The sequence below is a fragment of the Drosophila biarmipes genome, chromosome X (assembly GCF_025231255.1).
Source record: "Drosophila biarmipes strain raj3 chromosome X, RU_DBia_V1.1, whole genome shotgun sequence".
Classification (NCBI taxonomy): domain Eukaryota; kingdom Metazoa; phylum Arthropoda; class Insecta; order Diptera; family Drosophilidae; genus Drosophila; species Drosophila biarmipes.
The window spans coordinates 5,625,213-5,651,758 of record NC_066611.1 but is presented as its reverse complement, the minus strand read 5'-3'; the positions used below and the strand labels follow the sequence as shown (position 1 = coordinate 5,651,758).

Here is a 26,546-nt window from a genome sequence, read left to right as displayed (position 1 = left end):
ATTAAAAGAAAACAGAATTTCAGCTACTTTGAACGCGTTAGATATTCATTCTCCTAAAATAATATTTTAAATAAAATTACAAATAATTTTTTCCAATTATTAAAAATACATTTCATTATGTAGTATTTTAGGGAATTAACGCTAATAAAACTCTGGATTCTTGGTATTTCTTTGAGATGTGACGCACTCTTTTATTGTGAATATATCAGAACAGTGTTGTAAAGTAATCAAAATAAAACAGTATTTAAAGTTATTCAAGGCTTTTATTATTATTAATAAAATCATAAAATACACCCACAGTTTCCCCATTATTAAAAACCGGTTTTTTTTTGCAGTATTTTAGGGAATATTTATTGAGGGTACACAAAACGGAGCTAGCACAACAAGGACACCCACGAAGTTTCACAAAACCTTCTCATTCCCGCTTGAACCGGTTGGGATCCTCGCACTTCCGGCGTCTGGCCCGGATCCTCTCGGTGAGGGCCGCCACCTCATCGTAGGGCTTGTAGTAGTAGGCCACGAACATGAAGACCAGCATGTCGACGAACATGAGCCCGGCGAAGAGGAAGAACTCGCTGGCCTGCGAGTCGAAGAACTTGAGCTCCGCGATCACCACCACGATGACGTTGCCGAAGGCCACCGTGAGCAGCCAGCAGGCCTGCAGGACGCTCTTCATGCTGGGCGGCGACTGGGAGTAGGAGAACTCCAGGCCCGTGACCGAGAACATCACCTCGCCGAGCGTCATCACCACGTACTGCGGCACCAGCCAGAGCATGTGCATCGAGTTGGGGCTGGTCACCTCGACCAGGCGGGACACGAAGGCGCCGTGGCTCTGGCCCACCAGCAGGGCGTACACACCGCCGGCACGCAGCTGCACCTGGGTCAGATTCTGGTCGGCCACCTGGACCCTGTACTCGCCGGTGTTCAGCTCGTAGAGATCGTGGTTGCGGGCCGGCAGGTCCAGGGACGCGCTCTCCCCGCCCTCCTCTGTCCAAACCACCCGGGTGGTGGCCAGCAGGTTCGCCAGCGTCCTCACAAAGGCCCACGAGCGATTGGACTTCTGGACCTCGTCCTCGTACCAGTACTTGACGATCGCATGGGAGGGACGCAGGAACAGCGAGTGGGCGGTGGCCTCGTACAGCTGCTGGGTGCCGCCCTCCAGAGTGGTGCATCCTAGGGTGTAGAAGAGTAATACTTCATATAGCAACTGTGGGAATCGTCCACCAAAAATTTCAGTACTCCTTAAAAGAACTTAACGTAAGGAAGGCCAAGGAAGAAATGGCAAAGCAAACTTTAAACACCTCAAAAAATTGCTTGGCCATGAATCCAGGGAAAACCATGAGTGGGATGCCCGGAGACTTTATCTTATTTTGAATAAGTTATGAAGATCGATAGAAAATCAAACAAGCTTCCCAAAACAGTCGATCTTTTAGCCGTACGCCTTGATTTGGCTAAACTACGATTGAAAAACCAGAAGAAACTTATTTTTGGGTTAAATCTTTGTATTTCTTTTTAATTTTTACAAGAGCTAAAAATGTATTTATGCTTCTTTATCTTTATAAGAATTATATATAATGCAAGTTTAGATTTGTTAAATATGTTAAATTGAATATTTGTATCTCCTACAATAACAACAATATCCCTAATTAAATACTTGAACATTATTTCTCAAAAATGTGAAACACCAACCGACGTAATTTTTTAGTACACCTTATTAGTGATCCCAAATCCCTAGCTATTTCCGAGGTGGCACCTGATATCATTCAAAGAGATTAGCTGAGAAATAATCACAGTCTGTGGTGTCACTCGTATAATCCCCAAAGACTAATCCCAAACGACTGCCCGTTGGTGTCAAAATGCCTAGTTTCCTCACAAGCTCTGGGTAATATCGATTTCGGTAACTCACCTTCGGTCAGGCTCTCCACGGAGTAGGTCAGCTTGAAGGTTCCGTCGCTGCTGGTGGCCACACTGCCCGAGTAGTAGAAGTCCAGACCCTTCAGGGTGAAGCTCTCGCGGGCTCCGAGGTTCGTGCTGAAGCGGTACTCGCAGTCGGGAATGCCGCTGAAGACCCGCAGCTGGGTGTTCCCTCCACTGGGGATCAGTGGGTACGTGTGCTGCAAGGGATGGAAGATGTAAGGGTGCTCCCAAGTGCTTTGCCACTCCCCCCCGGGAGAGCAGCCGGCTCTCCACTCTTCTATGATATCTTGATACTATAATCTCCGGAATGATGTTTTGGCAGAGAGTTCAGATAGAGAAAGCGTACAGAGAGTGCGGAGTAAGAACAGCGAGCGGGTTATATCAGTGGTTTTCTTTTATTAGATTAACTAGATGGATGTCTTCTCATATGCAACAGCGCCCGGTCGGGGCTTCACTTACACCTAGCTCGGGAATGGACAGGGGCCCCTGGGGGGACTCACACATATAGTACACATCTACAAGTACAGATACAGATAGAAATACACATACAAATACATATAATACACAACGCAGGCGAGCGAGCTGGACAGGATCGGGGGCACGGCCACCGTGTCTACTCGTCGATGTCCTTGCCCTTGTTCTCGACGCCGCCCTCGAGGGGCGGGATCTCGGCCTTGGCATCGCCCACCGTCAGGGGCTGGGCCTCCTCCACCAGCTTGTTGGGGTCATTGGGCACATAGTAGTAGGCCATCAGCATGAAGATCAGCATGTCGGCGAACATGAGGCCGGCGAACAGGAAGAACTCGCTGGCCTGCGAGTCGAAGAGCGCGGCCTCGGCGATGATGACCACGATGACGTTGCCAAAGGCCACGGTGAGCAGCCAGCAGGCCTGCAGGACACTCTTCATGCTGGGCGGCGCCTGGGCGTAGGAGAACTCCAGGCCCGTCACCGAGAACATCACCTCGCCCAGCGTCATGATCACGTACTGCGGCACCAGCCAGAGGATGTTCATCGAATTGGGCTCCGTGATCTCCACCAGACTGCCCGCATGCTTATCGCTGATCAGCAGGGTGTACACTCCGCCAGTGTGGACATGGTAACGTCCCACCCACATTTCGCCTACCATGACGTAGTATTCCCCCGAATTCACACGCGTCAGGTTCGTCTCGGCGGCCAGTTCGTTGTAGACCTCCTCATCCTTGCCTGTAGTGCGCCATGTGATCCTGTCCGTCGGCGGCAAATTGGCCACATTGCGGATGAGCGGACGACTCTCGCTGGGCTTGTCCACGAAGTCCTCCTCCCAGTAGTGCGTGGTGGTGGCATTCTCCGGACTGAGGAACAGCGACCAGGCCTTCTTCTCGCTCAGGGTAATCTTCTCCCCGGCCACATTAATCGTGCAGTCCGGATTCGTGCTGTTCAGGTAGTAGACCAGGTCCACAGAATGGCCGACGTGGAGGTCCTTGTTCGTGTAGGCACTCAGCGGGGGCACCGTCACGCTCTCCACGCCCGTCAGGTTCGACGTGAAGGTGTAGTCACAGTTGTCCGTGTTGAAGATGCGCAGCTGGATGTTCTGGCTGTAGGGCAGGTCGGGATAGGTTTTCTAGCGACAGCAAGGCGTGCAACGAGAGAGAGAGAGGGGAAAGTGCAGGTGCAGGTGCAAATACGGTACAGTACACGATGTCCTTCGGGCGGGTGGAGCACCGAGCCCACCCAGTGAACCCCAACTAACTCTATCTTAGGCCCCAGACTCAGCGGCAACTCACCTCCAGATTGAGCTCCACCACGCCGGATATGATGAAGGCAATGCCGGCCAGGATGCCGCCCATGGTGAGCTTCTGCAGGGGTCGGCTGATGCCCACGAGCCGCAGGGCCGGATAGAAGGCCACGTCGTACAGGGGGATGAAGAGCAGGATGAGCAGCGGGTTGAGCACCTGCAGCTGGTCGGGCTTGATGTCCCAGGTGCCCATATCGCCGTCCATCCGGGTGGCCTGGAAGGTCCAGCGTGAGCCCTGCTGGTCGAACAGTGCCCAGAACACGGGCAGCGGCAGGTAGAGGAAGAGCACTCGCATCAGCACCTTGACGTCGTCGATCAACTGGCGGTCGTACTTGACGTCGGCGTAGTCCAGCCAGTGCTCTCGCGGATTGGTCTTCTTCTCCTTGCACTTGGTCGTGATGGCCGTCCAGATGGTGCTGCTCACCAGCACCACCATATTGCCTGCCGGCGGCTTCATCTTGTACAGGGATCTGCCCAGAACGAAGATGATCACCGAGACGATCATGAGGACGGCGGGCACTCCGAAGGCCAGGGGATAGCAGTTGATGTCGTTGAAGCAGGACACATCCTCGCGCAGAATGGGCGTCACGGTGGTGGAGATCAGCGAGCCGGCATTGATCGAGAAGTAGAAGAGCGAGAAGAACGAGGTGATCTGCTTCACCTGCTCCGGCACCTTGAACTGATCGCCGCCAAAGGCCGACACACACGGCTTTATGCCGCCCGATCCGAGGGCAATGAGCGCCAGGCCCAGCATCGTGAACGTCTCCACGGGCAGGTTGAGGGGTCCAATGGCGCCCAGGGTCAGCAGCACCGATCCGCAGATGTACACCAGCGATAGGTACAGGATCGTCTTGAATTTGCCCAGCCAGGAGTCCGAAATGATGGCGCCGAAGACGCACAGGAAGTACACAAACATGGTGAAGACGTGGAAGACCACGGTGGCGGTGTCATCGGAATAGTGCAGGGCGCGGCTCAGATAGAGGACCAAAACAGCTGTGGGGTACAAGGCAGAGATTAGTGGAGATGCAGTCGAGGAATCCCTGTGGATTCACCCACTTCGCATGCCGTAGTAGTTGAAACGCTCGCAGAACTCGTTGCTGATGATGAAGAACACGGACTTGGGATACGGCAGTTTCTGGGGATAGCCATGGAGGGGGTAGAGCCGTGGTTAGTTCGTGCCTGGCTAGGGAGGATCAACGGATCAATTACCTTCTGCTGACCCTCAGCCTCGGAGACGTTCTTGAAGTCACCGGCCTCCTGCAGCTCCTTGCCGTTCTTCTCGGGCTCCTTGCCATTCCTCTGCGCTTCCGCTTGAATTTCGGGCAGCTTCCTGGCCTCCACCGATGCCCGGCCATTGCTCTCGACGACGGGTTGACTTTCTGCGAAGGCGGCAATCGGGGTAGAGTCTTCCACGGTCGCCACACTTGGGGTAGAGTCTTCCGCGAGCCCAGCACTTGGGCTAGAGTCTTCCGCGAGCCCGGCACTTGGGGTGGAGTCTTCTACGACCAGGGCTCGCGGCGAGGGATTCGCAGGAGCACTCTCTGCGGCAGCAGAAGAGGCTGGTGCAGCCACAGGCTCAGCCGCAGGCTGTATTTCTGCGGAGGAGAGAAGGGAAACCAGGTTTAGGAACGGGCAATCCAGTACGCGGAAGCTGGGAGAGCCCACCGAGCAGGGGTACTTGCTCCGCCGGCCGTTCCATCTCGTCTGCTCGGACAGATGAACCGGTGATCTGTTGGATCGGCGGCATTTCATCAGAACAGGTAAACCGACACCCAGACCGAGAACGAGACTGGAGGCCTTGTGCTTGAAACCTCCGGCGCAGATAAGGACTGCTCTATATTTGGCCAGGCCTTTGCCTCGCCCGTGGGCGTGTGAATCCGGTGCCCCGGCATAAATTTAGCCGCATTAGCATCAGCCGCTGAGCGTTTACGTGCTTTACGACACTGCCAGGCAGATAGCCCCGGCCGGGAAAGATAGCTCTCTCGGGGATCGGCTCCGCACTACTTTGACAGCCCGTCGGAGAGCATGGCTTTTCACTCCATAAACCACATGCTGATCGCCGACGATGCTGCGTCTGAATGTCTGGCGGGGCTTAAATGGTCATCTCCAATTGCAGCGGGCCATGGTCATGGCCATGTGCGAGCAACTGCACCTGGCTCTGGGTCTGGATCGGTGTGCAATGGTTCAGGAAGTCAACTGGGAAAGTCCCCAACGACTGTGGCCTGTGAATGGGCCTTATCTGGGCGCTGTATCCAGAATCGGTTCGTGGCTCGTGGCCCGTGGCTAATCCATCGATGCCTTATCAGCGTTTATGGCCGCCAGTCGGGGCAGCAATGAAGCCATCACATGGCACCATAAACCGTGGCAACAATGCTATTGCACGCACAGCACTCCACATCAAACATCCATTAACATAAAGGCCTTATCGCCGGGAAACACAGGTACGAGTGCCAGACGTGTACAGCATTGACCCGCTTTGGTGGCCAGGCCGGCACTCACCTCCACTCATTCATTCATCCCCAGTCGCCAGCACTACCAGGGATCTGTGTCAGTGTCGCCCAGGAGATTTGGTTGGAGCCCCGAACAGGAGTGCCCGGCGATCGAGCGATACGGGGAGTCACAAGTGACCAATGGCCCGGAATTTACAGCAAGGTAATTGAGGAACGAATATAACGAGGCCTTTTCTATAAATAATAAGATAAGCCCGGTGGGTCGCGAGTTGCAAAGAGTCGGGGAGGAGTGCGGAGAAAGTGTTCTCAGTTTCACTTTCTCAAGATTTCTCTTGAAAAGCTTTTAGGGTTCGGGAGATGGGGAAGTATATTGATTGCTTTTAAAGGTAATTATATTGTTACGCATAGTTTGACGGATGATAGATGGGTGGATGCTCAAAGAAATATCTCTGGCTTCGAATGTGGATAGGCTTTTAATTTGGTGTTTAATTCAAGATTAATAGAAAACCATTGAAGCACTTAGTGAAGATTTCAAATACTGACAGATTTTATAGGTAGTTTGCGAAGTTATATTAGGAAAGTTTCATTTTTTGGATTATCAATACAATATAATAAGAGGAATTCGAGGATATACATTAATATACTTTCAATTATTAAAATAATTTTAATTTAGTTAATATTAAGAGATTAATATATCAAGACAGTTACTACGAAAGATATGGAATTACGAGGCATTTTATAGGTAGATTGAAGGGTAAGAAGTTATATTAGGAAATGCATAGGTTTCATAGAGTATCTCCTATACCGGACAATAAAAAGATTTCGGAGAGAAAAGATATAAGGATAACAAAAAGATGGATATAAAAATAAATATCTTGGCGATTTACCAGAGGATAAGTACATTAATAGATAGACAGTCCATGAAGATATGGAAGAGAAGAGATATAAGGATAACAGATAGATAGATACATACTTAAATATCTTTGTGCTTTCCAACAGAATGGAAATGGCAAAACAAGATTAATAAGATTAATAGATAGACAGCTATGAAGATATGGAACAGGACATCAAAGAAAAGGAAGTTATACACCTAAATGCCGTATCCACATAGTACGATAAAAGGATTTGCAAAATTGAAGAGGTCTTGAGTGGGATCTTTGCAGTAAGATCCCCACCTGAATGAGGACCCAGCCCGTGCGTACGTGCCTGTTCGAGTGGCTCTTGGATGACACGGCAGATCGGACCGGGCGGGAGACGAGGACCTTATCGCAGTGCTCGTATGGCTCGCCGATTGCCCATCGAACCGGTTGTAAATTCAGCGCCGACCCAATATCGTAATCGCCGTGGAGAGCATCTAGCCCCAGGGTATCCACCCGAGCTGCGCCCGGATCCAACTGATTTACAAGCGATTAGGTCGAGGGCGGCCTGGCAGGCGGCGCAAAGGGGGCTTCGGCCCAGTTTTAATTGCAAATGTTTGTGGTTTTTGTTGGCGTTCAAGAAACAGAATTATTCAATGGAAGTTGTCGGCGAGGGCGCTGGTGCCAGATAAGTGGGTGCTTTCGGTAGTGATTGTCTTGTTCCGCTCGGAGTGGCAATTAAGGCCCACGATAGCGACGCCGCCCCGGGCAATTTCGGAGTTTGGTATTCGGCTCTGTCCCGAAAGTGAGCAACCATGTGCCATACACCAAGTGCTGAATACCAATGGCTGAGTAGTCGAATTACCCACTAATTGCGGGCGCTTGCACTAGGTACAGGCAGCTGCCAGCTCATGTGCTGGCCTGGGGAATACCAAACAAATCGCAGTCGCCATCGGAATCGGAATCGGAATCCCAATCCCACGGTGTTGTCATTGCTGCTGGCTTGTTGTCGACGAATATGCAAATGAGGCCGGCGGCTGGCATTGAAGTGCAGGCACACAATGACACAAATTAGAAAATGTACAATGTAGGCAGGCAAGTTTTGCGCTGTCCGTATGGGCAAGGTCTGTCCGTGCCAATTGGCCAAGTTTGGCAGTTCTTTTTTCGGCCATCGCCTTTGGGCCTGGCCGGGGTGGTGCCGGTGGTGCCGGTGGAGCCGTTCAAGTGGCCAAAAGCCCGGGGCAAGCCACTCGAACTGGAAGTCCCTTATCGCAGCGATTAGATTTGCGGACTGCTCACCTCTTGGTGGCTCTGCGAATCGCTCCTCCGGCCTGTCACTAATGCCAATAAGTGTCCCCAGGTATTCCGCTAATCTTTACAGCTCGAACGTTACCCAACGGCCCATATTCGGGAAAAGGCCAGCCATAAATTAAGTAAAAGTGCCGCCGTAATCCGGTATATATTTCTTAGTAGGGAGGGCTGACTCAAGGCCTAATTTCGGCTTGAATTAAAAAGAAATATTCCCACTCACAGCCCATGGATCGCAGACACGAAATCAATTAATATAAAACGCAGTTAAATTGCGTCAGGGAATGTCATCTATGGTATACTGACTATAGCCTCCATGTGGTACCTCGAAAATATAGACCCTAAGTGTCGGCTCAGTGCTCCGTTTAATTACCACCCCGCTGTAAAAACTATAATTACGCAGTTAGGTTTTTGAGATCAGCAATACCATTTTCCTTATCCGTCATGTTGGGCATCCGTGGATCGCTTCACATCCGTTGCGCGTCACTTGAAATCGAAGAGAAATAAGGCATTTACTTAAAAATCGTTGCGTTGTACGTGTGTCATATGTAGGACGTGTTGCATAAGCCCGAGCTTTCTTTTTCATAAAAAGGGAACACGTTTGTTTTTTATTTACATCGAGAGACAGCAGAACAGCAACAGCTAAAAAGTAATGAGCCACGAATGCAGTTCAATGAGCCCACAAATCGGGGATCAAGAAAATGTTGACAGTACTTTTGGCAAGGAATATAGTTAGTCTTGAATTCTGACTAAGCAATTGCCAAGGCAGAATAATAAACTTGATCTAACAACTGGGGGAATATGCTCTTATCAAGCAGAAGAACTATGATCTCAATTGATGCCTAATGGGTTATTAATGGATTTCAAATGGGAAATACTGGGAACTGGGAAATATGAATTAATAGCCCATGGCTAAAAAATAACCTAGCGTTTTTAGCAAAGATAACATAAGGAAGTAATCTTTATATTTAACATTTTCAAATCCATCCTTTATTAAAAAATTCTTGTTACAAAACTTCTCTAATTTGGTTTTGGGAATTTTCAATTTTAGAAGTATTTTTCAAACTTTTTATTTCCTTTAATTTTTGTTATTTTTATTTTTTTATTTTATTTTTTTATTTATTTTAGTTTTGCTCTTTATTGTCTGTTTCTGTGTTCTCTCGGCAAGTTATCTGCGGGATCGTTATTGCTTTATTGTTCATTGCATGACGCGCACTCGTAACTCACATTAAAACATTTAACAACTGCAAAAAAATAAAGAACGCACGTCGGATCGGTTTGGAAGCGGTTGGGAATCGGTTTGGGAGCGGTTCGGGAGCAGAGTTGGCTTGAGCGACCACGTCCGCTGGCGGCGATCAACAGCCTCAGACTGAAGTGGAGACCGGCGACGAGCTTTGCCAAGAAGCCGTTAACGGTTATGCTGTTGCGCAGCTCTGCCCGCTGCGACTGCGCGCGTGCTCTGCCTCGGCCGGCGTCGCTGCCACTGCCCGCGTCGAAGGATGACAAAAAGCGTTAAAACTACATAATGATAACCCTAATCGCAGTGTTATCGACGGCCGAGTGGAGGTATTTACGGCCCGGTGTTCGCTTACCCACAGTGAATGAAGTCGCAGTGGCTCTCGCGCGGGTTATTTATGACCTGTCGAAATAAGCCCCTTCCCTTGGTCACCCCTTCTTGTGGTAACCGCTTCCCTCGGTCACCGCTTCCCTCAGTCACCCCTTCCCTTGGTAACCCCTTCTCTAGCTAACCCCTTCCCTTGGTAACCCCTTCTCTAGCTAACCCCTTCCCTTGGTAACCCCTTCCCTTGGGAACCCCTTCCCTTCCACCTGTCAATACCAGATCATCGTAGTCCATCACAATTGCTCTGCCAACTGCGTTTGCGGGCTGCGCTTATCACACCTGCCACGCCCCGTCTGTCATAAGCCTTTGGCTTGGTGCAGATTGCGCCCAGTCATTAGCTAAATATTTTCAACGCCCGGCGGTTATCTCCGGGCATTACTTGCAGATCTGTGGAATGGGAGCTTCCCACCCCTACTCGCCATAAGTCATGGATCGAAGAGAAGTCTTCTGTGTGCGGTGCGTAGATAATAACTCAAGGAGCCACTACGTCTGCGGGCTGATAATACGGCAAAGTGGAGAAGATAATGCCAGTCAGGGGAGTTTTGAATGTGAAAAAGTCGGAGTTGGGGATGTGCAAGGTCAGTTTCTCCAGCTTTCATCATTTAAACGGCGGGTTAATCGCTCAGCAGTCACCTTCAGTGACCCAATTGTTGACTGATTAGCCTAAAACATTGATCAACAAGTTACCAGTTAACCATTTCTTGTTCAAGGAATTAAAAGTACTCCAAGTGCAGTCTTTAATGGTCATGACTGGCAAATAACGAGCTAAATGACTTTCCTTTTCCACACTTTAAGGAGTGTAAATAAGAAACCCTAAGACCCAGATGATTGGCATTATTTTGGAGGCACTACCATAAATTATATTAAGCCCTTTAAATAATGGTAATGGGAAAATGTGCTATTAGAAAGCCATTGAGTAGTTATAATAATAATTTTTTAGAACATTTATGGGCTTGTAAGAAGAAGGGGAGATATCTGGAAATTACCTATATTAGTTCTTAAATGATAGCTTTTTATGGATTATAAATGGTATTTGTGTGATAATTTATAATTATTCCCGGATTTTCTTAAAAATGTGGTATTTATTTAAAACTAAGAACAAACTAAGAATAAGTGTTAGATACACTAATTAGCAGTCAAAGTATAGAGTGTAATTTATTTTCTTAGGGGTTTCCACCCTCATCGCTGGATTCCTCGTCCTGCCCACTTGGATATGGAGTTTCCGACCCAAAGCCCCTGTGGTTTTAGCCCCCTTTGTGCCACCGCCATTGACTGGCACCTAATCGGAGGTGGTGGTCGCAAAACTTGTGGCGTTTTTGTTTTATGAACTTAATCGCTGCGTCGATAGCTGCGAATAGTATTTATGGCCGCCTATCATTAAAGCCATGCCCAGAAACAAGTATAAACATCTATTGGCCATAGCCAATCGGCCGATTCCCGATAGCCCGTAGCCCGTAGCCCGTAGCCCGTAGCCCATAGCCGACACTATTATTGTTATTGTTAGCCATTATTGCTCAACGCGGGCCCTGACTGTGCGACAAGTGAACTTTTTGTTTTGCCTCTTGCTCTCGATTTTACGATTGTCACTTGGCTGGAGATTGCATGCTGTCTGGTCGGCATAATGCCAGCTATGCCGTCGATTGAGTAACACTTAATTAGAGCCATCAAGACGTTGTGGCGATCGATCGGCTTGCGTGTTGTCAGACACAGCGATCGCACCATCTATGAGCACCGGGAAACTGGGTGTGCAAACTCTTGCTGCTCCTGGGCATCCCGGCGGAGGCCTTATCAACCAGGTGGCGATAGCTTCTCCTCGATTAGATCGGTGGGCTAATCGCCGGGCCCAGCACGAGCTGGCCAAATCGCACTTTGCGCCGATTAAGTAACCGGGGCCATAAACGCGGGGCGAAGCCAAGATATTGCCAGCCGATGTCCTTGCCTCAGATAGGCAGATACTCAGGCGCAGATACTCGATCGATCGATGGATCCGTGTCTCAAGGGGCGCAGATAAGGGCACTTGTGCCACCGAAGTCGACCCCTATATCGAGGCTGATAGCTGGTCAAGTGTTTGCTCAATTGATTGCATTCGCACGCAGATACTCGTATAATGATGATTACTTCTTTTGGCTGGAAAGCAATCCCTCAAATGGCAGATTTATCAAGGCATTATAATGGTTTTTTAATAGCAAAGTAAACTTACCCTTGCCAAGCGCTTGGACCTAAATATTTGTATCCCCTTCCTTAGTCTGGGCTGTCAGAAGTGCCCACTTTAGTTCAAAAATGTTCCGCAGGCAGCGGCATCCCGAGACTTACGGCAGTTCCAGTTCCCCGGGCAGCTCCAGCTGCGATCTGAGTCGCCTCATGGCCGGCTCTGAGTTCGGTCGAAGTAGGTTATCAAACTCCAGTCCCCATAATATTACACCGATAGTTCCTTGCAGTTCGGCACTTTGGCCGCCCTCGAACACGGGAAGATCGGCCCCGTCACGTGCACTACAGCCCCCATGAGGCCTTTGACTTGGAGGAGGTGAGTCCGATGCCAAGTATATAGGAAGCTGGCGTTTTTTGACACACTTGCGCACACGAATACTGCCCCGGCCTAGTGATATACCGCGGCGCTCCGCAGTCCTACATTCTCGCGAAAAACCTCAGTAATCTCGGGGCGAAGCAATTGCTAATGCGGATCGTAAATCTTTACAGCCGGATAGATTTATGGTGGCCTGGGAAAGTCCCACAAATTACTCAAAGCCGTAAAGAAAACAAACACAGATAACAGGCACTTGGCACTCGACCACTAGCACGGCCAGGGGTCCGATGCTTGGAAGGAACAGGATCGGAACTAGATAAGATCGGTCCGGAGCTATCGGTTTATTAGCTCAGTCTTAAAGCAGGCGAAGGGGATAACCAGAAGATAAGGTACCTAATAGGCACATAGGCTTTATAATATCATAGGAAAGGAGAGATCCAAGGAAAACAGATCACTTAAAAATGAAGTGCCTTAGCTAGAAGCATAGCATACCATCTATAAAAACTGGGAGTTCAGATTCTTTGTTTTTTTTGGTTCTAAAAAAGTTAAAAAGCTCAAACTCAATCAAAGATAAGAATAAATTGAACTGCTCAAAACCACCTTCATAAGCTTTGTAGCTTCCCATACCAAGACCCAAACAGTTGAAACAACACTCTGATATGAGTGCTGCACATAACATTCTTCTGGTAAACCCTATCCCCTGATAAGCTAACATTCTCTGGGTGCATTGTATCCCAAGATAAGGATACATTTGCCGCAGGCCTACTGGAAAAACTTGGGGATAAAAACACTACCAGTACATCTGTTTCCGATCCAATTATGGGACTCCCAGCGATAATGCTAGTCCGCGCGGTACCACTAATTCAGAGAGTCGTCACCCAACAGCATTGAACTTGACTGCCAAGAGCTTTCCATGAAAGAGAGGCGGAGGTGGGAACACCCCCATAATAATAAACTGAAGAACGACGCTGCAGCTGCAGTGATCTCTGAGAGAAGAGAGAGAGAGGGTTGGAGATACACGGGAAATAAAAAGTAGTTATGTGGAGGATTCCGAAGAATTTAAATGGAAAATTATAATATATCTTCACATAAATTTTGTTTTTTTAAGAATTACATTTTCTTGCAACTGGTTTTACAATATAAGTTAACTTTATGTGTATTCGTGTGACTTTCCTGATGAGATATTTAATTGAACATTAAAAAACACAGATTTAGTTATAAAACAATTGTTTTCTGTTTAGTATACATTTTTAAACGTATTTTTCTCTATTTTATTAGGCCTGCAGTTAAGTAAAAAATATTTTAAACGTATTTCTCTTTATTTTTTAGGCTTGCTATTTAGTGCAAATTAAACAAAATTTTTTCTCTTTTTTAGGCTTGCTATTTATTACACATTTTTAAATGTATTTCTCTTCATTTATTAGGTTAGTATTTAGTACCAATTTTTAAATGTATTTCTCTTTTTTTTAAGCTTGCTATTTAGTACACATTTATAACTGTATTTCTCTTTATTTATAAGGCTTACTATTTGATACAATATTTTAATGTATTTTTCTTAATTTTGTAAGCTTGCTAATTAGTACAAATTTTTAAATTAATTTCTCTTTATTTGTTAATCGTGCTACTTAGAAACAATTTTTAAGTATATAACTCTTTTTTTCCTAAGCTTTATATTTAGTCCCAGTTTTCAAATGTGTTTCTCTTTATTTTTTTAGCCTGCTATCTTGTACAGTGCTTAAAGTTATCTTCACCTTTTTTTAAGAACTCGAAAGATGTTTTTCAATGGTTTTCAATTTGAGTTAGTCATAAGTTTGTCTTCACCAATGAGCTATTTAAAAATATTATAATTATATACAAAGTTACAACTATAAAAATAGAAATATAAATTTCTATTTATCTTTTAAGAATTCTATTTAGTACAAATTTTTAAACGTATTTCTGTATAATTTTTAAGTTATGATATCTTTGATCTTAACTTATTTCGCTACATTTCTCTGTGTGTGGAGAGCGCAGCTTAAAGCTTAGTTGGTTCTGGCTCTCCCCACCTCCACCTCCGCCAGCACCTCCCCCAGCCCCAGCCCCACCCCCTCCAGCCCAACCACCTGTTTATCTAAATATTTAATTTGATTTTTGTTCTTGCTCGGCTTCTGAGTGTGCTTTTTTTTCTGTTTGCCTGCCGACCGCGCTGCCGGCGGCGACTGCGGCTGCGCCTCGGCTTAAAAGCGCAGCTTGCAAGTGGACAGAGCATCATTTATCGGCGGCCAGCGACGACGCTCGTTCTGCGGCGTCAACGTGGTGATCACCTGCACAGCCGCCCCCCACCGCAGAGGCCCCTGCGCCCACCTGCTTTTTGTACTGTTGTTAAACCTCGTTTTTTGTCGTTGGCCATCCGAAATCAGTGCAAAAACCTTTTTGTCAAAACGTGTGCGTGTGTTTCTCCGTGTTTTTCGGGGGTACTTCGATAAAATTCCAAAGCGACTCTTGGGCGAAACTCATTAAAGAGCAATTAAAGGGCAGGCGAGACCGAAGCCAGGCCAACGCCAAGATGGCCAAGGAAATGAGCAACGGTAAAAACGGACGCAAGGAGGAGCCCGTTCCCCCAGTTGCGGTAAGTGGCCGCAAGGGTTAAGGTGGCTAGCCAACGGTAAACGGAATGCCCAAAAAGGGCAGAAGAAATCGGGAGGAGAAAGAGGAGCAGAAAGTGCACGGGAAGAAAAAAGAATGATGCAGTCTATTGGGTCTCATAAAATATAGCAAAAGAGGATAGAGTATTAGAGATCTGTGTTCAAAACCAAACTATTTTTTTATCTTAAATATTTGTACTGTTTTATTGATTTGATATTACTGGAAAAATATTAAAGATCTTTAAATTTATTATCTTTAATATTATTACTTTTTACTGTTTGACTGCAATGATAATAAGTATTTAAGATAGTTAATTTTCCAACCTTATAAAAACAATTAAAATTATTAAAATTTTACAGTTTGATTTGATAAGTGATTAAAAACATTAAATATTTTTAAATTTATCAGCATATTAAATATTATTAAATTATACTGTTTGATTGGTTCCATAATATGCTAATAATATTAAAGATTTTTAAGTTTAACCATATCATATCCATAAATATTATAACATTTTGCTGTTTGTTTTGATATTGCCATAATAGTATACAAGATTTTTAAGTTTAACCACATCTTATACATAAGTTATATTATAAATTACTATATTTTACTGTTTGGTTTGATTTCTGAAATTAATATGTACTTAAGATCTTTAAATGTACCACCTTTTACAGTTTGATTGATTAGGTAATAGCATTTAAGAACTTTAAACCCACCAGCTTATCCATAAATATTATACAATTTTACTGATTTTTCGGTTCAATGTTATGATAACAGTACGTACTTAAGACCTTTAAATGTACCATCTTATAAATCTATAGAAATGATTACATTTTACAGCTTCACTGCTTGGTTATAGTGATAATAATATTCGAGGTCTTGAAATCCACCACCCTATCGTACCCACTTTTCTCCCGGTGTGAGCAGCGTAGAGAGCGGAGAACGCCACACTGTACTTATCACTTTCAGTTGGCAATTGAGAAAGTACAGTGCACACAAAGGCACACACATTAGTGTACTTGCAATAGTCGGCCGAGAAAAAGAAAATGGGAAAAGAAGCTGCGCACTCGCCAAGTTCCAATGACTTTTCTTCGGCCGCTCTTTCGCCGCCCTTTCTGCGCTCTAGCCACACTTTCCCGCGGCTTCTTCTGGCCCCAAGGCTGCTGATCGCCAGGGCAGCGCAGTCGACCTTGAGCGCCCCGTGATCGAGAAATGTGTGTCACCCGAAAGGCAAGCCAAATCAAGATCCTTTTATTGCCCGCGAATTGATTTAATTAGTTGCGAGTGTCGGAATCAAAACAGAATCGAAGAGCTCTGAGGGGTATGAGCAACCTGGCTTCATTAGTATATCTCTGTGTTAGTGGTCGTCTGTCAACCACAACGTATAATCAATCATAATGAAGCTTAATGAAACAATTGTAAAACCAATTTGATTGTAATTAATTTATCGCGTGATATCATTACACATTCTTTAGTGTGAGCTTACTAAACTCATAATTTATATTGCTAGAAAAAATACCTTAAGCCCTTATGGTTCCACAGATCTATTAAGACCCATGGCTGGAGTTTCCAGTATGCCCCTGCTATAAAGATCGACAGAGACCAACTTCGCTGGTCGGCACGCGAATGCATTTACCTCTCGCATTGTGATCAGAATTCCCAAGCACTCCCGACGATAACCTCCTAGACACCTCTGAGACTAGCAGCTGTAGATTTGATCCCGCCGTCTTCTGCTGGAGCCCCCCACAGCCCCATGGCTTCCGCTCGGGCCCGACCCTTTCCCCTCTCCAAAGATTTCATATTGTTTGCTAATTTATTCACGCCCAACAACTGTTACAGCCGGGCGGGGGGCGTGGCAGTGGGCGGGAGAAAGGCGAGAAGAAAGACGGGTGGCAAATCGAACTTTAAAGCTCGGGCCCAGCGCCGGAGAGTTCTTTAGTTCGATACCGAACGTTGTCACCGCCGGACGGCAGCTCCAGATCCCAAGATCCAGAATCTGTCCAGATTTGAGACCAAGTCAGAGCCAAATCGGAGAGGCCCCCTGGTAAAGCGAGCGTTACGTAAAGCCAGCTATGGCAGTGGCCGGCGCGGAGAATCGCAGATCAGCAACGGTGAGTCTTCCGAGGCGCGAGGAGCGAGGAGCGCTGGGGAGCGGAGGCCGGCGGCCTAGGCCATGGTGTGCGTAGAATTCTCAATCATCAATGGATGACCCACTGGCGCTGGAGCTGGCCTGGCTGGAGAAACCCGTTTGCATTTCGTTGCTCACCTTGGCCAAGAGAGGCGGCAAACCAAAACAAAAAGCCGCAAGCTATAAATTAAAACGCCCAGCAAAGCAAAACAAATAGGTAAAAACGAAAGCCAAAATGAAAACGAGACGGAGTGACGACATTACCACGAGAGCAGGGTTAGAAACCCCGAAGAGATAAGGGTTATAGGAACCCAGAAGTACCCTATTAACCTCCAAAAGTTCCCCCAAGCCGGGGTCACTTGAGATCGTATAAGAGTTCCCCCGAAGAATTAGTCATTCTTCTCTAATATAAATAACAATTCTTACTGTTTTACTTAACTACCTGTACTGTGTTCTATATTTAACGTTTCAACCGATATACCCTACTCCCTAACTCATCCAGTGACATTGCAGCAATGAAATAATATAATACCTTTCCATTGTACAAGCTACGTAAAACCGTACAACATTTTAGCAGTACTCAACAATACATTTGTTTCCATCAAAAGAACGTTTCTCCCAGTCACTCCTAAAAGTCACCCATAATTTTGAGACTATTATAAACAGATTAATAGTTACAAGCGCTAGGAGACCCTTCATAAAAGAGTTAATTTATGAAGAGCCCCTTTGTCAGGGAACCCACAGAAGTTGACACAAAGCCATTTTGAGCATTGAAACAAAGTTAAGTGGCGGCGAGTAGAAAGTTTTTCTGACTTTTCACCCGAGACGATGGAATGTCTGCGAGATCCCATATGCACTTAAGCCCGAGAACTATCTTTTTGGCTTTGCGCGTTGTAGGGATTTCTGGGGGGAAGATAGCGTTGGGATCTGATAAGACTATTGGATAGTTTTAATGACCATGTCGCCTTTCTCTGCTCCCATAGGCTCCCACCATTCCCTATCCCAAGTCGGTGGCCTTCATCATCAGCAATGAGTTCTGCGAGAGGTTCAACTACTATGGAATGCGAAGTGAGTAGTTTGTGGGATTACCCCTCTATTCGAAAAGTATCTTACAAACCTTGTATCTTCCAGCCATTCTGGTGTTGTATCTCACCAACAAGCTGGGCTACAATGAGGAGACCGCCACGGTGCTCTTCCACACCTTCACCATGCTGGTCTACATCTTCCCCCTGATCGGCGCTCTGGTAGCCGACGGCTGGCTGGGAAAGTACAAGACCATATTGTATCTGTCGCTGGTCTACAGCCTGGGAGCCATGGTGGTGTCCTTTGGCGCCGTTCCGCTCACGGGCATGCCAACCAAGTTCGTAGCCATTTGGGATTATGAAGTAGAAGTAGAAGATGGTTGATATCTCATTTAATCCCTTCTCAGGGCTGTGACTGTTGTGGGACTCCTGCTCATAGCCATCGGAACTGGCGGCATCAAGCCCTGTGTGTCGGCCTTTGGTGGCGACCAGTTCTCGCTGCCCGCCCAGAGCCTCCAGCTGGCCAAGTTCTTCTCGCTGTTCTACTTTGCCATCAACGCGGGCTCCCTGATCTCGACCACCTTCACCCCGATCCTGAGGGCCGATGTCCACTGCTTCGGGGATCAGGACTGCTTCTCGCTGGCCTTCGGCGTGCCCGCCATCCTGATGATCATCTCGGTGGTGATCTTCATGGCCGGCAAGCGTTTGTACAGGTGTCAGCCGCCGGCGGGCAACATGATCTTCGGGGTGTCGCGCTGCATTGCGGATGCCTTTAGGGGCTGGCAGAAACGGAGGCACTCGGAGCCGATGGAGAGCTTCCTGGACTACGCCAAGCCGACGGTGGGTGCCAAGCTGGTGCGGGAGACCAAGTGCCTGGGCAGGATCCTGCGCCTCTTCCTGCCCTTCCCCGTCTTCTGGGCCCTCTTCGATCAGCAGGGCTCGCGCTGGACCTTCCAGGCCACCAGGATGGACGGCATGGTGCTCGGTTTCCAGATCAAACCCGACCAGATGCAGGTGGTCAACCCCCTGCTCATCCTGGGATTCCTGCCGCTCTTCGACTACATCATTTACCCCATACTGCGACGTTGTGGTATTAGGAGGCCCCTGCAAAAGCTGACCATTGGCCTGCTACTGGCTGCCCTGGGCTTCTTCCTGTCAGCGGCTCTGGAGATGAAGATGGAGCAGGCTGTCTTTGGGGCCACGCCCTCGGAACCGGATGTCGCCCACCTGCGGATATACAATGGCATGCCGTGTCGCTATGACCTGTCGAGCGAAGCGGCGCGGATGACGGGCTCGCCACAGCATATAGAGCCACTGGGCATGTGGCAGGATCTGGAGGTCCGTCTGGCCGAGTCCCAGGAGTACGCATTTAAGGCTCAGCCCGCCTCCGGAGAGTGCGCCGCCATCAGTGGCAAGTTGCGCTTGCAGCCGGGCAAGTCGGTGGGCTACTTCCTGGCCCAGGACAAGCTGGTGGAGTTTGCCGACGGTCTGGAAATGGCCTCCGCTGACAGCAGTCGCTCCTCGGTGCGGGCCTTGCTGAACACCCCCGAGGGCGAGGGGCCCGTCCTGCTGTCCACCGAGTCGGCTGGCACCCCGGAGACACCCATCTCCCTGGACACGCGCAATGCTTCGCAGCTGTACAGGATCGCAGCTGGCTCCTCGCAGGTCAACATCAATGGCCAGAAGGTGGCCAGCTTCGAGGCCAAGGGCGGAGGACTCTACAGCCTCCTGGTGGCGGGAAGCGCGCGCGATGGCTACAAATACAATCTGGTCGAGGTGCTGCCCCCCAGTGCCGTGTCCATTCTGTGGCAGCTGCCCCAAATTGTGGTGATGACGGCGGCCGAGGTGATGTTCTCGGTGACGGGCCTGGAGTTCTCCTACTCCCAGTCGCCGCCCAGCATGAAGAGCGTCCTGCAGGCCTGCTGGCTGCTCTCGGTGGCCATTGGCAACATGATCGTGGTGGTGATAGCCGAGTTCAAGTTCACCAGCTCCCAGTCCGGGGAGTTCACCCTCTTCGCCAGCCTCATGCTGGTGGACATGCTCATCTTCCTGTGGCTGGCCCGCAGCTACCAGTACAAGGATCAGTCCGAGGACCACGAGGAGGACGACGATCCGGCGGTTGAGGATGTAATGCAGACGAAGCCCCAGGCAGTTGCCATCCAGCATGCGCAGCGAAGAGCCGGCGGCATGGAGGCGGATCCGGGCTACGGGGCCTATCGCAATCACGCCTACGAGAACGATTTCTCGGAGGCCTGAGGTCCGTACTTACAGAGCAAGAAGCAAGTCCATATTTCGTCGCCCGTACTCGCATTTAGTCGTAGTCAAGTCTTGTATTTATTTTATCTGTTCGCATTTATATTCATAGTCGGCTGTAAATACGTTCGTTTTAAACGAGTATTGTGTGTACGCATTTTTTACCTATTGTTTTGTAAATACATTTTATACGTTTTATCATACATGATGTTTGAGTATTTACTAATAGGATTGTAGGATCAAAAAGTGTAAAAAACCTTTACGATATTGTTGCACTTCAAAGATACGATTTTCTATCTCATAGGTACAGTTACAGTTTGATTTGAAATGGGCTTAACATTTGCTGTTAGTCAGCCGCTGTTATGTTCGAGCTAACGAACTGCAGTTGGCCGGCGCTGCCACCCCGCTGGAAAAAGATACAGTGGTGGCCTGCATCTGTAGTGCGCTGAATCTGATAGAACCTGTATCATTGAAGCTGAACATTAAAATTAAAACAAAATCAATTAAAAAGTGATCGATTAAGGTAAAACAGTTTAAGTATTTGTTAGTTGTGTTTGTAGGCCAAGCATTGAGCGATTGTAAGTGACTTTAGCTGTGGACCAGGGCAGCATTCTCGAAAAGTCTGCTGATATTGGAAGGCAGGGGCGTAGGCAGCCCCCTTTCCGGACAATTGGGCAACCCCGATGGCCGTCGTTTTTTCACCGACCGCATTCAATGTGCGTAGTCACCGAAGAAAAGTTGTAGTCATAGGGCCTTTCCGCTGAACTTCTGTCTGCAGAATACAGAAAAATCGGTAAAAAATTAGAGCACAGCCAGCTAGTTAGTAGAATCGCCGTAACACCTCGTGTAATCAGCTAAATTGCATAATTCGGGTTGTTTCATCAACCAAAAAGCGGCGTGTAAAGGAAAATGTAGGGAGCGGCATTGCCAGCACTGCACAAATTTCCCAAGAAGTGGCCCAGGGAAGCCATTTGGAATGCAAGCGCAGGCACATACGCGAAAAACTGGCCTGCAGCTGCCGCACTCCGAAAACCAGACCGTAGCCTTGAGCACTGCGAACAAAGGATAAGAACCCCTGGGAACCGAACCCAAACGGCTTACAGGGGTTGGACTGGACCCAGGTAGGCGAGGCCGAGGCCTAGGCTCGGGCAACCGAGGCTACGTCTTGCCACCGCCGCTTCATCGATCATCAGTCGTCGGCGGCATGGCCTAGTGGAAACTTCTCGCAGGAAACTCTGCCCGAAAGAGTTCTAAAGTGTGCACTCCATTTTTTTTACATTTTTTTTAAAGTGCCAAATATTTTTTAGAGGCGAAATCAGCTTAGAAAGTGACCTATTGCAGACGCGACGCAACGGGACCGAGATGTGTTCCACCGGCAGTGGCAACTTCCGGGCCTCCCCAGCCCCAACTTAAAGACCACACCACACTCTCTCCCTCAATATCGGCGACCAGTAACGCAGCTTCGAGTCCAGAAATCGCCCCATTGAACCATCAAGCTATGAAGTACCCAAAGGGAGTTCTCAAGACTAAGAGATTCGCCGCCTGAGCTGCCACTCTTCCGGGTGGCGTCTTCGAGAAGAAGACGCGGCTGCCCCGAAGAGCGTCTGCGGTGCGAGTGGTGCCCCTTGAGCGGCGGCGAGCTGAGCGGACGGGCCCGTATAAACGCAACCCTGCAGTCCTGCGCAGACCCTGTGGCCCAACCAACGACGGGGCGGAGAATCACTCCCCCCGGAAGAATTGAAACGAAAACGCTTGCGATGGAAAAGTCTGACCGGAGCGAAAGAGCCAAGAACCGAGAAAATCCCCAGAGCGTTCGCTTGGCGCCACTTGTGTTCCGAGAAGACGCGTACGCATACCTCTATTGGTCGCAAGTGGCGGCACGCGGATGCGAGCGAGACGACAACACTGTAGACAAGGAGAGACGGCTCCCTCTCTCCATCCCTCTCTCTTGCGCGCTGGCCAGGCGTTTGCATCGCAAGCGGCTGAGCGAGACGGCCATAGGGCGGATTGCAGGGCCCGAAAGAGAGCGGTGAAGCAACATTACCCCTATAAACACTAAACAACGCGTCGAAAGGTGCGCATAACGCAGGGGCATCCCTCGGCGAGCTCAAAGCACAAACCGCACTCACGAATACCGCTCCGCCCGGAAGAGACCAGCCGAACCGGGAAGAGTGGCCCAGCCAGGAGTGAAGAATCGCTATAAACCACCCATAAAGCAGCCCTATAAACCCAACCGAAACCTATCAAAAGCAGGGCCATGCGCCCTTAAAGCTTTACAAAGTGTCATCGTAACGTTCAACCACCTCACAGTCCATCAAAGTCCATTGCTGGTCCTTAAAGAGCTGTATTGCAGGGTCCTAAAATCTTCTTCAATTTGATGGCTTAACTTTGGAGTTATCACTGCCCTAGGAACCATCGGAGTTTTAAGGGGGTTTACGTACTGGGCTGTTAGTTGCAGGGACCTGTAGAATCGGACGCCATGCCGCCCCCTCACTTAGATCGAGAAAGCCAAGAAGCTGCGCCCAGAAGAAACTGCCGCTGCATAGGTTCTTGAGGTCGGCAAGGAGCCCAAGTGGGTTTTCCCACCGACTAAGGGACATTACAACCAAGTTCTTATATCGTTTGCATACTTCAGCACTGTTTTGAAACTCAAGCCAGGCCACGAAACGAGCTCACCACCACAGCCACAATCAATGAATTCCAACTCAAGAATCAGTCTGGTCTAACTAATCCCATGTAAAGTCCCTTAGCCAAGGCCTAGAGATCGCCCCAGGGGCATTTTGCTTTTGCTTTCAATACTTACTATGGTTTTCCACTAACCGAACATTGCTTGCAGCCAATTAATCAGTTTATTAGCTGAAAAAGCCCTCAAATCCACTGCCAGGAGGTGAGTTTTTGTCTTCGATCCTTGGAGAGCGTTGTGTGGGTGCCCAGCTAGGGGAGACAGGCCAGGCAAAGCCTGTATAAAAAACCTATAAAAAAAAACGAACAAGTTAAAAAAGAAATAACTATGGAAATGCTGTACAAGCCGGTCGGAAGTAAAGCGAAAAAAGAAAACTAAAAATGCTCGTAAAACGCAAGATTAAATCGGGCGCTTCGTGAGCCCAAAAATGTGAATAAAAAAAGCGAATTAAGTGCTGGTCAAACGTTCGACCAGCAGTTGAGTTGCTGAAGACCAAGAGTATTCGCTTGAACCTAGGACAAAGGCTTGTTAAAAAATAAAGTTCCTACTACTGGGCACTGGCAAAGCGCTTCCACCGGGGGCAGAGCAAAAGCTATTGAGCTATTGGCCCTGATTATTAACCTATTTCTATGCTGTGTTCTTTCAGATGAGTTTTGAACAGAGACGAAACTTGGAGCCTCGCGGAGCCAAAGTTTTCAGTTGACTTTTTGTTTATACAGCCCTTGCTCAGGGCGATTTCTAGAAGGCTTTTACAAACAATTTCCCAAAAAACTGTCACTACTGTCTAATTCTTGAACTAGAGTTTCCATCCGAAAGTCATCTTCATTCCGTTGGTGCCTTGCTTGAGCTGAAACATTGTGCTTAGTCCTTAGCTTCTGGTCAGTTGAACCTTCCGAATGCCAATGTCCTGCAGTTTAGGGAGTTCTAACCAAGCTTTTGCCTTCCCCTGAACTTGATATGCAAGCAGGTATAGAGCCTATGAAATCCAGTCCTTCTTCAACAAGCCGCCAAACACAAAAGAAGATATTACTATTATTTGTATAACCATATTGTACCAACTTTCAGGTCCGCCCTGGAGGAGCCACTCACCTGTTCTTTTTCAGCTTCCCTGCTGTATCCCTACCAAAACTCTCTTCAAAAGTACTACCAGTTTCATTTTTGTGTGTTCCACCCCAGTAACCCCAGTTCTTGAAATCCCCAACCATCCCTAACCAGCTGTGCATGCCCTGTGCCTTCACATAACTCCGAAAACCCCATTTTAAACCCAAGTCACCAAGCACAACGACACATCTTCGTCAACTCAAATCAGTTCTTGTTTCGGTGAATGCGTCAGAAAACGCGCGGTTTTGAAACGTTTTCCGAAACAGGAACAAAGAAAATATTTGAGAACTGCGCAGAACGAAAATAATGAACCGTGTTGAAGGCAAACGCTTTGATCGCGGTTCAAAAAAGATATTAAAAAAAGAGAAAGAAGAAAAATAAAAAAAATAACTAAAACACATTTACTAACAATAGATTAAGAAAAAAAAGAGAAAAATATATATGAAAACTTGCTGGTCATCGTTGTACGCAGTTCTGAAAAGATGTATGCCAAATGAAATAAACACAAAAAAAGAAACGCAAGTAATGAAAAATGTGTGGAAACGTTATACGAATCTTCACCACGTGCCCAAAGAAAAAGAGTATAATGGAACTGTTATACGCCTGAGCCGGTTCACAAAGAAACAAAGTATGTTTTTTCTGCGGAGCACTGCCTTCCGAATTCCGTGTGGATTTCCTTGAGGATCGGCTCGGGATTCAAGTGAATATTACATCTTTTTTGAACTGCCAGATTAAACGAGAGGTTTAAGTCGAGTGAAACAACAACTGTGTTTTATTGGGGCAGGGAACATACTTAAGTGATGGGTGCACTTCAGTGGAGTGCGACATTAAGATACATTAAGATCGAAAAGGAAAATGTGCGGAATATGACATCAGGAAACAGTGCATGGAATCCACAAACCACTCGACGTCAGCAAAGATAAACTATCTTTACATAGTACAGCATCTAAAATGATCTATACAAAGAATTTTGTATAGTAAACTATATTGTTCCATAAACGTATTATATAAAAAAAAGAATATGATGAAAGATATAGCACATCGAATTGCTTGTCTACTGAATGCTATGTGCTATCTCAACCGAAGTTAACTAGATCTGTGCACTCAAAACAATGTTTGCTTACCTAAGAAATAATCCAAATCATATTGGAGCGATCTCAACCAAAGTTGACTAGTAAATAAAATCAGTTTCTGAGGTTGAGCAGACTGAAAATATAGCAAATAAATAAGCTATGCCTACTAAGGCAAAGAGCCATCTCAATTGAAAATAACAAAATCAATATGCAATTTTGCAGCATTGTAAACTGAATGTAAATATGCTTTGAAAACCAAGAAGTACATAAAGCAAACACATTAAAAATTGACTTAGAAAACGAACAAATAATAATTAATAAAATTAAAGCAAGCCAGAAAAAAGTCGACTGATGATCGCAGCATTTAAAGAACTTACTTACCTTTTACGGTTAAATACTGGCCTAAATGAAAAATTTTAACTATTATATAAGTGCAGATTGAATTCGCAGTTCAGCTAATGTCCCAAGCTTCCAATTTTTTTTTGCTGAACTTCCCAATAATGTTTATATTAATAAAACCAACTTTTCGGTGTGTTATGCAATGACTGTAAAACTTGAATTCAATGCAGATTGCGCCTAACAGTAGGCAACCTTTCCTGCGGTTAGCGAACACACCAACCTATGAGTTGAAGTTGACCCACGCATTTAGTATCGTAGACTCAAACCTAGAATTAATCATATATTTAAAATACTCGCTGTTTAAATTACCATTTGTAGGTTATTTAAACACCTATCTCAACGAAAAGTAAAAAATACGCATATTTTAAAGAAATTAGATTGGAAAATTAAAAAAAAAAACAGATTATTTATGGTGGAAAATGATACTCTGATTTTTGTCAAAAATACGATATTCAGATTTCATTTGATTGGAAATTAAGCAACGAGGTATGACATTCGCTGATCTGACGTATATTTTCCTTGCTGCAGCCAAAAAACGGAAAAATGATATTCTGATTTTTGTCAAATATACGATATTCAGATTTCAGTCAAAAATACGACTTTTCCCTCCCGTTTTTCAGCTGTAGTTTTGTCAAATCAAGGCGTACAGCTTAAAGACCGACTGTTTTGAGCAGCTTACTAGCTATGATAACGATCCCAATCATTTTAAGGGAAATTTATTTTTTTACCCATTTTCGATTTTTTTTTGTAAGGAGCGCATCAGGAGTTTTTGCAAAAATTCAAAAAGGTCAAATGGAAATGATGCAACGAG

General features: G+C 46.9%; 2 protein-coding genes and 1 long non-coding RNA gene across 7 annotated transcripts; 2 read left to right on the top strand and 1 right to left on the bottom strand.

Annotated features, from left to right (window-relative positions):
• Positions 1-333: 333 nt before the first annotated feature.
• On the bottom strand, positions 334-9,687 carry LOC108032977 (peptide transporter family 1). Of its 4 annotated transcripts, XM_044092827.2 has the most exons (7): positions 9,534-9,687; positions 8,734-8,792; positions 4,901-5,286; positions 4,748-4,826; positions 3,681-4,684; positions 1,907-2,114; positions 334-1,173 (listed from the first exon to the last, which is right to left on the bottom strand). In XM_044092827.2, exons 2-7 carry the CDS (start codon positions 8,759-8,761, stop codon positions 416-418), a joined length of 2,463 nt encoding a protein of 820 aa, XP_043948762.1. In that variant the 5' UTR covers positions 8,762-8,792; positions 9,534-9,687; the 3' UTR covers positions 334-415. The 4 variants fall into 4 exon arrangements, with proteins under 4 accessions (XP_043948762.1, XP_016962541.1, XP_043948761.1 ...); XM_017107052.3 differs by lacking the exons at positions 334-1,173; positions 1,907-2,114 and adding an exon at positions 2,294-3,517 and having other exon boundaries at positions 9,534-9,686; XM_044092826.2 differs by lacking the exons at positions 334-1,173; positions 1,907-2,114 and adding an exon at positions 2,294-3,517 and having other exon boundaries at positions 9,574-9,679.
• A 5,025-nt stretch (positions 9,688-14,712) lies between these two features.
• On the top strand, positions 14,713-20,682 carry LOC108032980 (peptide transporter family 1). 2 transcript variants are annotated; one of them, XM_017107054.3, is made up of 4 exons: positions 14,713-15,059; positions 18,188-18,272; positions 18,336-18,564; positions 18,634-20,682. In XM_017107054.3, the coding sequence occupies exons 1-4, from the start codon at positions 14,997-14,999 to the stop codon at positions 20,480-20,482; spliced, it is 2,226 nt and encodes a 741-aa protein (XP_016962543.1). In that variant the 5' UTR covers positions 14,713-14,996; the 3' UTR covers positions 20,483-20,682. The 2 variants fall into 2 exon arrangements, with proteins under 2 accessions (XP_016962543.1, XP_016962544.1); XM_017107055.3 differs by lacking the exon at positions 14,713-15,059 and adding an exon at positions 17,003-17,187.
• Positions 20,683-21,008: 326 nt separating this feature from the next.
• Positions 21,009-24,830, top strand: LOC127010926 (uncharacterized). Its single transcript, XR_007763838.1, has 2 exons — positions 21,009-21,272; positions 24,228-24,830. It is a non-coding gene; the product is annotated as an uncharacterized LOC127010926 (long non-coding RNA).
• Positions 24,831-26,546: the final 1,716 nt, after the last annotated feature.